The 7,727-nt window shown below is 39.3% G+C and overlaps 2 protein-coding genes across 9 annotated transcripts; one reads left to right on the top strand and one right to left on the bottom strand.

The window, feature by feature from the left end:
- Nucleotides 1-563: 563 nt before the first annotated feature.
- si:rp71-45k5.2 (uncharacterized protein LOC560783 homolog) lies at nt 564-3,163 on the bottom strand. 6 transcript variants are annotated; one of them, XM_054606301.1, is made up of 4 exons: nt 3,055-3,163; nt 1,887-2,042; nt 1,705-1,800; nt 564-1,602 (listed from the first exon to the last, which is right to left on the bottom strand). In XM_054606301.1, exons 2-4 carry the CDS (start codon nt 2,040-2,042, stop codon nt 958-960), a joined length of 897 nt encoding a protein of 298 aa, XP_054462276.1. In that variant the 5' UTR covers nt 3,055-3,163; the 3' UTR covers nt 564-957. The 6 variants fall into 6 exon arrangements, with proteins under 6 accessions (XP_054462276.1, XP_054462273.1, XP_054462275.1 ...); XM_054606298.1 differs by having other exon boundaries at nt 1,887-2,151; nt 3,055-3,159; XM_054606300.1 differs by lacking the exon at nt 3,055-3,163 and adding an exon at nt 2,656-3,033 and having other exon boundaries at nt 1,887-2,151.
- A 145-nt stretch (nt 3,164-3,308) lies between these two features.
- Nucleotides 3,309-6,561, top strand: LOC129097444 (forkhead box protein Q1-like). Of its 3 annotated transcripts, none has more exons than XM_054606306.1 (4): nt 3,309-3,327; nt 5,294-5,558; nt 5,695-5,790; nt 5,894-6,561. In XM_054606306.1, the coding sequence occupies exons 2-4, from the start codon at nt 5,367-5,369 to the stop codon at nt 6,536-6,538; spliced, it is 933 nt and encodes a 310-aa protein (XP_054462281.1). In that variant the 5' UTR covers nt 3,309-3,327; nt 5,294-5,366; the 3' UTR covers nt 6,539-6,561. The 3 variants fall into 3 exon arrangements, with proteins under 3 accessions (XP_054462281.1, XP_054462280.1, XP_054462279.1); XM_054606305.1 differs by lacking the exon at nt 3,309-3,327 and adding an exon at nt 3,338-3,465; XM_054606304.1 differs by lacking the exon at nt 3,309-3,327 and adding an exon at nt 5,000-5,051.
- The last annotated feature ends 1,166 nt before the right edge of the window (nt 6,562-7,727 follow it).

Genomic DNA, 7,727 nt, shown 5'->3' with positions numbered 1-7,727 from the left:
ACCTGACAGCAAGACGTGGTGATGCAGAATGGCCTCCCATTCTCTTTTGTGTTAAAATTTGTCAGCACAGTATACTAGAGCCAGAGTGCAAATTTTTTTTTTTTTTTTTTTTTTTAAATCAACCCTAACTCTGGGCATTTGTAGCCTGACTAAATCCTATACGGCTTACAATTCTGCTTGCCTTCACAAACTTAATCATGCAACTTGTTCATACGGACTAAGTAGGTTATGGTTCAGATGATGTACATTGCAGCACAGAAGCACTGCAAATAGAAAAGCAAACAGCTTTCATCTATTACATATTTGCTCACCTTAACCTTGCCACGGTGGTCAGTCAACTAAAGCCCCATGCTGCAGCCTCAGGAAACAGGGTTTGAAGTTCAAATTTAACAACTTCACCAATTGGCTTGGTTTGTAAACATTGCATGACCTAGACTGTCAGGTGAGTTTAGGAAGAATACAGAGGCACAACTTTAAACAAACTAATAATAGTAATAATAATAATAATAATAATAATAATAATAATAATAATAAAAAAAACACCAAAAGTACCAGGATGCAGGAGAAAAATCTTTAATCATCTGTTTGATACAAGAGTGTGTCTTGACGTATTTCAAGATAAACCTTGAAATACTATGCTGCCCTCCTTTGGTCAGATGCTGACATCAAACACATAAGAAACAATGTTAAAAAATTCACAAAATACCCCAGAAGCCATATTACACACAGCTTATCAGGTAGAGCTTCAGGTGATTTTAAACCCTGAGTTTTCTGCCGACAAAATACAGCCACAAATAAAATAAACATATGACACAAAGTGACACACATGAGACCATTTATGTGCCTTGTGTGGTTTAAAAGTGTGTCTGATATAAAGGAGAAATCTCTCTGGGGTGTATGGTCCACTCAAAAACATATAACATATAAAAGTGCAACTCAGAAGTAGTAAAAATACTTTTACATACGGAACCGGAGAGCATCATGGGTAAATGTGGGTACAGAGTAAGTGATGTAACGTGTGTCTGGGCTGGTGAAATAAGGAGCAGCACTGGCTCTTGTGTAGACAGGGAACGAGGACTGAGTGCACACATTTCCCCTCTCGATGGGCTGAGCAGCTCCAGTAGCAGTGAGTCCATGGTGTGTGCTGCCCCCTGTTGAGCAGGTGAGGGAGCTTCCAGCTGGTGCTGGAAGGAGGAAACGCTCCTCAGGGTCCCATCTGAAGCTCTTCTTTGTCCCAACCTGTCTGTGTGTGGATGGAGTCTGCTGCTCCACTCTGACCGGCACACTGGACAGAGGAGAAGCTCTGGAGGTCCGAGCAGAGGGACTGTCTCTCTTCAGGAGGGACTCAATGGAGAAAGGACTGCTGAACTTCACCTCACATCTGATCTGAACAGCTCTGCAGGCTGCAGGTTCAGGGGAGTGCAGAGCTGAGCAGTTCTCTGACGGTCTGCTCGTGTTCTCTGTTTCCACTTTAGATTCCAACTCAGGGAAGAGCTGCAGGATTCCTTTGAAGTGACGACGCGCCATCTTTGCTGTGATCAGACTGGGGTCCAGTTTCCAGTAGTTTCTCTTACTGTCCAGTGAATTAGGAACCACGGGAATCTGAAATATACAGAAAAAGGTTATAGAGACAGATTTCATGTTGTTTATTAAAATAATTAAAATGAAATTTGAAATATCCATAGCTATGAATTCGAAACTTACCTTTACAAAACATTTGTGAGTTGATAAACAAACTCTGATGTTGTTTTCAAAAGATTTTCTGTCTTCGTAGATTAATGGGGCCAGTCTGTCCATCAACTGAAAAACATCAGGTGGAAATTAAGTTTTTGAAATGAAAGTCTGGGTTTCATAAAACATTATTCTTGTCAGTCATTGTTTCTTACCTGAGTAAAAGTGAGCATCTTGCCTGGAGCGTCTTGGAGGACGACAGCGATCTTAGCCAGGTAGGTGGTGCTCTTCCTGAACAGACCTCTCTGAGAGCTGCTGGCTGGAACAAAGGGAGGCAGCTGACCTCCAAACTTCTCAGTCCTGTTCTGCATCTTGTTTGTTGGAGAATCAGAGGAGTTAGGTCCCATGCAGACACTAGTGTGTTCACAACCTCACTGAGAGCACATGTGGACCTGAAGTGGTCAGCTCTGGATTTAAGTCCTGTTGGGACAATAAGACATTAGAGGGTGTGCACTGCAGGTTAATGGGGACCTTTTGATAAGTAGATGAGCTGTTACTGCTGGAGGTGGAGCCAGTGATCACCAAAAAAGTACTTTTCCAAAAAGGCCATCATCATGTCTATATGGATGTTCTGAGAGCCTGATCTGCCTCTTCGCTCATTAGCAGTTAAATTGTGAGACTTTATATCTGAACTTTCATTAAGGTTATACAAGTCTAACATTGCATACACACTCAATTTGACACACGTTTGTATTAGAACATATACATTAAATATATTAATATATACGTTTTGTCCAAAGCAATGTACAAGTGAGGACCAATTTACTATACAAATGAACAAATAAGCAGTATAGTCAACTTTTAAAGACATTATCTAAACAAATTCTTAAAACCTAACTTTAACAATGATTTACATTGATAACTTCTCAGCTTTAGCTAATATTTTAGTAGTAAACTTTTGAATAATCTTTCAAGTGAACTCACAATAATGTTTATGGTGAGATGTGCAGCACTCACATTGAAGTTGTTTTCAGTGGAGCAAAAGACAAACTTTAGCTTATTGATTCTCAGCTATCTGCAGGTGTGGGTTGTTCCTTATATTTGATGCTGTGGCCTTTTTAACATCAGTCATTTTAACATAAACTTGAAGCTACAAGGTTCCCTGTCACATTTTGTGTATATACACATGTGTTTTTTCAGCCTTTCAAGTGCTGATATTCCACAATACACAGCTGAGGGACACTGACATTCCAATGAGCAATCTAATCACATTCCAGCAGTTTGCACATCACTGCTTTAAAGTAAACCTATTGCCCTTTGTTCCACATAATGACACAGGTAATTTACATCAGTGATCCTCATTCAGATGCATAAACACATTACCTGTGCTGAAAGCTCTAAAAACAGATCTAGAGATTGGCTCTGATGGAGGCCTGAGCCTGCAGGTTTCCATTTTGACAAAAAACAAGTCCAGCTGATATCACTTGTCTTTGATTGAAGTAGAGTTACTCAGCTGCTCTGGGTTACATTGCTGAACATTGGCCAGTCCAGATTTTAGGGGGTTCCAGGTGTTACTAAGGAAAGTTGCCAGATGAATGGAAATATAAAGTCTACTTTAGGAATGTTGATAGACATTGACTGACCCAGACCACAAAGGTGATTCACAGATGAGGACCACATCATCAAACAAGATGAAAAGAAAGTGTGTATTGAATATGAAACATATGAGTGGTGACTGGCGGATGTGAAAGGCTGCATTGTGGCTCCCAGGGGACCAGTGACAGATGCTATGAGGTGAGACAGAGAAGATGCACAGAGGGTGGGGCACAAAAAACAAGAACAAACTGGTTTGCAGGACTGGAAGACGTTATAGATGTATGACAGGAGTGAGGTGTGTTTGAGGTGCGGTCCTGTTCCTGAAATAAAAGTATCTCCCAAAAGAAGACTCAATGTGCATAGTTTCTATTCCCCTTAGAAATCAACAAAGGCCTCGTATTAATTAAAGAGATGCTATTCACTTCACAGCTGGATTCTGATTATTCTTTTTTTATGAGTAATTTATTTGTCTAGTAATGAAAAGGGATAATTTTATTATTTCCTTAGCTGGTGACATTTTTATTTCCAGAGCTATAAAGTCTAATATAATAATAATAAAATAATTTCTAATATAAGTTCAGTAAACATTTTTTGTTCAATCCATTTAGTGTATTATTGCCATGGAAGAAATAAACGGATGCACTGTTATCTTGAAACTGAAAATGTACAATGTTTTACAATACTTTAAAATGTTTTTACTGTGCGTTAGTGGAAAACTCCAGTCGTCTGTTTGGTCAGTTGAACTGAATATGAATGAAGCAGAGATGAGGTGCAAACCACTGGAATGCAACCAAAGACTTACATCCCACTCACAATCATTATGTTTGATGTGTTCAGCCATTTAAACTGTTACATTCCAGTACTTATTACAGCCGTTGTCTGTGAGAGCAATGTGCTTCTTTGTGAAGGGGCACAGTAGTTTAATCCACTAAATTTGTGTTTATTTAAATCATCTATGTACACAACATTAGAGAAAAAGAAAATGTTGCTTGATAAGGTAAAATCTTCGTCTATGAATAAAAGTTTTAAAATATTGCAGTGGGGTTTTTTTAATTATCAAAAACATCAATATTAGACTGTTTAAGACGTCAATAAAGAATGACCAAATCCAGAACCTACAGTCAGCTTAACTAAACCTACAAATGTGTGAGGATACTGAAGAAGAGTCTTTCTGCGATGAGTCTGTTTTAAGTCCTCATAATCTTAATTATGATATTTGTTAGCTTCTACACCTAATCGGACCCCCAGCTTGTTTGAAAAACTGTACAAATTTGGGGAAATATAAGTGTTTACTTGGCAAATTCTTGGAGTGTTTTTATCCATTTTCAAAATCTAATTGATTACTTTCTGGTAATCATATACAGTTGCTCTTTGGATGTATAACAGATACTGTGCTTAATTAATATTGTGAAGGGCTCAATGCAAGGTAGGACTATGGTGTCTTTTTTGTGCAAATTTAAAATACCCTTAACTGCACATGTCAAAATGTATTTAAAATGAGCAACAAAGGTCCTCATCATTGTCAGCAGTAGCTTGCACACCTTTATTATGTTAGACTAACCAGTAGAGTGAGAGGATGGTTATCTATTATTTAGCAAACCTATTGGTCAAAAACTAGAAAAAAAAAAGACATAGACATGTACACATTTATATTGTTGTCTTTTTTCATATATATGTTACAGAATGAGAGAATGGAGTGAGACCTTTTTTCACAATGACATTGAATGACAGTGACTCTGTAATGGACTGAATCAAAAACAGATCAGCACCTTGATGTTACACAGGTTTGAATATCAGTATATACAAATAAATAAATACATTATATGAGGAACTTATATGAACTTTGTGTAATTCAATTTTTAGTGAGTAAATGATATTGTGAACAAAGTACATTCTGATGAATGTTAGGAAATATACTTTTTTGGTGATCACTGGCTCCACCTCCAGCAGTAACGGCTCATCTACTTATCAAAAGGTCCCCATTAACCTGCAGTGCACACCCTCTAATGTCTTATTGTCCCAACAGGACTTAAATCCAGAGCTGACCACTTCAGGTCCACATGTGCTCTCAGTGAGGTTGTGAACACACTAGTGTCTGCATGGGACCTAACTCCTCTGATTCTCCAACAAACAAGATGCAGAACAGGACTGAGAAGTTTGGAGGTCAGCTGCCTCCCTTTGTTCCAGCCAGCAGCTCTCAGAGAGGTCTGTTCAGGAAGAGCACCACCTACCTGGCTAAGATCGCTGTCGTCCTCCAAGACGCTCCAGGCAAGATGCTCACTTTTACTCAGGTAAGAAAGAGTCCAGGCATTTGACAATAACTTTTAAAGAATGCTATTGTATAAAACACCTTTGGTATGAATACTTTGGTATGAAACACAGATTGTCATTTCAAAAACTTAATTTCCACCTGATTTTCTTTTATAGTTGATGGACAGGCTGACACCATTAATCTATGAGGACAGAAAATCTTTTGAGAACAACCTTAGAGTTTGTTTATCAACTCACAAATGTTTTGTAAAGGTAAGTTTCGAATTCATAGCTATGGATATTTCAAATTTCATTTTAATTATTTTAATAAACAACATGAAATCTGTCTCTATAACCTTTTTTCTGTATATTTCAGATTCCCGTGGTTCCTAATTCACTGGACAGTAAGAGAAACTACTGGAAACTGGACCCCAGTCTGATCACAGCAAAGATGGCGCGTCGTCACTTCAAAGGAATCCTGCAGCTCTTCCCTGAGTTGGAATCTAAAGTGGAAACAGAGAACACGAGCAGACCGTCAGAGAACTGCTCAGCTCTGCACTCCCCTGAACCTGCAGCCTGCAGAGCTGTTCAGATCAGATGTGAGGTGAAGTTCAGCAGTCCTTTCTCCATTGAGTCCCTCCTGAAGAGAGACAGTCCCTCTGCTCGGACCTCCAGAGCTTCTCCTCTGTCCAGTGTGCCGGTCAGAGTGGAGCAGCAGACTCCATCCACACACAGACAGGTTGGGACAAAGAAGAGCTTCAGATGGGACCCTGAGGAGCCTCTCCTACTTCCAGCTTCAGTTGGTAGTTCCGTCATCTGCTCAACAGGGGGCAGCACACACCATGGACTCACTGCTACTGGAGCTGCTCAGCCCATCGAGAGGGGAAATGTGTGCACTCAGTCCTCGTTCCCTGTCTACACAAGAGCCAGTGCTGCTCCTTATTTCACCAGCCTACACAGCCGTTACATCACTTACTGTGTTCCCACATATACCCATGATGCTCTCCGTTTCTGCCTGTAATGCGTCCTGACATTTCAGCTTTCTGCAGCACTTTATGTTTTTTAATAAATCTTGAAAAACATTTGAAGCTATTGGTTGTTTTCAATAAGATTAATAATATTAGTAATCAAGAGCATTATGCCTCGTTAACAGCACACATTCTGACTTGTCATAGTGCAAAAGCACTATTCAAGTGTCCCAGTAAGTTGTGACAATGTGACCGTGAGACAACATGAAACTGAAACATCGTTATCATTTTCACCTGTACTTTGTCTACTGTAGCATGTCAAACTGTCACCTGTGAAAAAAGCCAATAAGTGTCAATCAGGAAGGTCCAGAACATCAATGGGACATGATGTTGACAGTCTTAGGGGCTTCTGTTCTGAAATAACACACGTCTATTTTCTTCATCACAGCTGTTGCGTGTAAAACTTTCATCTGTAAGGTATCCAGTATCTATAGCAGTCAGATAACTGTAGTGAGGTAAAATGTCCAATATTTCCCTCTGAGATGTAGTGGAGTACATGTATTACATAGTTCAAAAGGTAGCTTAAGTAAAGTACAAATACTTCCAAATTGTTTCCAAGCCCATGAGTACATGGATCCACACAACATAATGTCATACATGTTAACCGTGTGTCTGGTCACTCAACAGTGGAGCTCAGATGAGGTGAAAATCACTGGAATGTTGCCAACAGCTTTCCACTAAAAAGCAGCATTGTTCGTGTTTACTCACCCACGTTAAAGTGTTTTCTCCTTATTGCAGGGGTTGTCTCAGATGGTAATTTTTTTTATGCAGGGACAAACTGGTTTCAGAGTTCAGAGTATTGGGATCACAACCTCACTGAGAGCACATGTGGACCTGAAGTGGTCAGCTCTGGATTTAAGTCCTGTTGGGACAATAAGACATTAGAGGGTGTGCACTGCAGGTTAATGGGGACCTTTTGTTACTTTAATGAGGTTTAAATATTGCGGCAGGACCAGAGCTCCACTAATCTAATTTGATTATAAATTCAACCTCTTTTACTGATATTAACACAAATATTCAGTGTTATTTCAGTACATTTCAAACTAATACGACTTATCATTACTTGAGTAAAGCGAGAAAATGTTTAAGAAATATTCTTCTCTGTTCCTATTTTATTCAGTGTCATCAGACTATCATCACAGGATAAAATAAACTCAGTCCATGGAGTTAAGGCTGTCATGA

The sequence above is a fragment of the Anoplopoma fimbria genome, chromosome 10 (genome assembly GCF_027596085.1).
Source record: "Anoplopoma fimbria isolate UVic2021 breed Golden Eagle Sablefish chromosome 10, Afim_UVic_2022, whole genome shotgun sequence".
Lineage (NCBI taxonomy): Eukaryota > Metazoa > Chordata > Actinopteri > Perciformes > Anoplopomatidae > Anoplopoma > Anoplopoma fimbria.
Note: the sequence above shows the minus strand (reverse complement) of the source record. Positions and strands in the feature narration are given on the sequence as shown.

What these genes read in the sequence shown, in the direction of transcription:
- si:rp71-45k5.2 (XM_054606298.1), bottom strand. Translation starts at nt 2,078, where the DNA reads ATGGGACCTAACTCCTCTGATTCTCCAACAAACAAGATGCAGAACAGG. An exon ending in AGATGCTCACTTTTACTCAG is followed by an intron (nt 1,801 to 1,886) that starts GTAAGAAACAAT and finishes GATGTTTTTCAG; the next exon opens with TTGATGGACAGACTGGCCCC. An exon ending in CTCACAAATGTTTTGTAAAG is followed by an intron (nt 1,603 to 1,704) that starts GTAAGTTTCGAA and finishes TGTATATTTCAG; the next exon opens with ATTCCCGTGGTTCCTAATTC.
- LOC129097444 (XM_054606306.1), top strand. Translation starts at nt 5,367, where the DNA reads ATGGGACCTAACTCCTCTGATTCTCCAACAAACAAGATGCAGAACAGG. An exon ending in AGATGCTCACTTTTACTCAG is followed by an intron (nt 5,559 to 5,694) that starts GTAAGAAAGAGT and finishes TTTCTTTTATAG; the next exon opens with TTGATGGACAGGCTGACACC. An exon ending in CTCACAAATGTTTTGTAAAG is followed by an intron (nt 5,791 to 5,893) that starts GTAAGTTTCGAA and finishes TGTATATTTCAG; the next exon opens with ATTCCCGTGGTTCCTAATTC.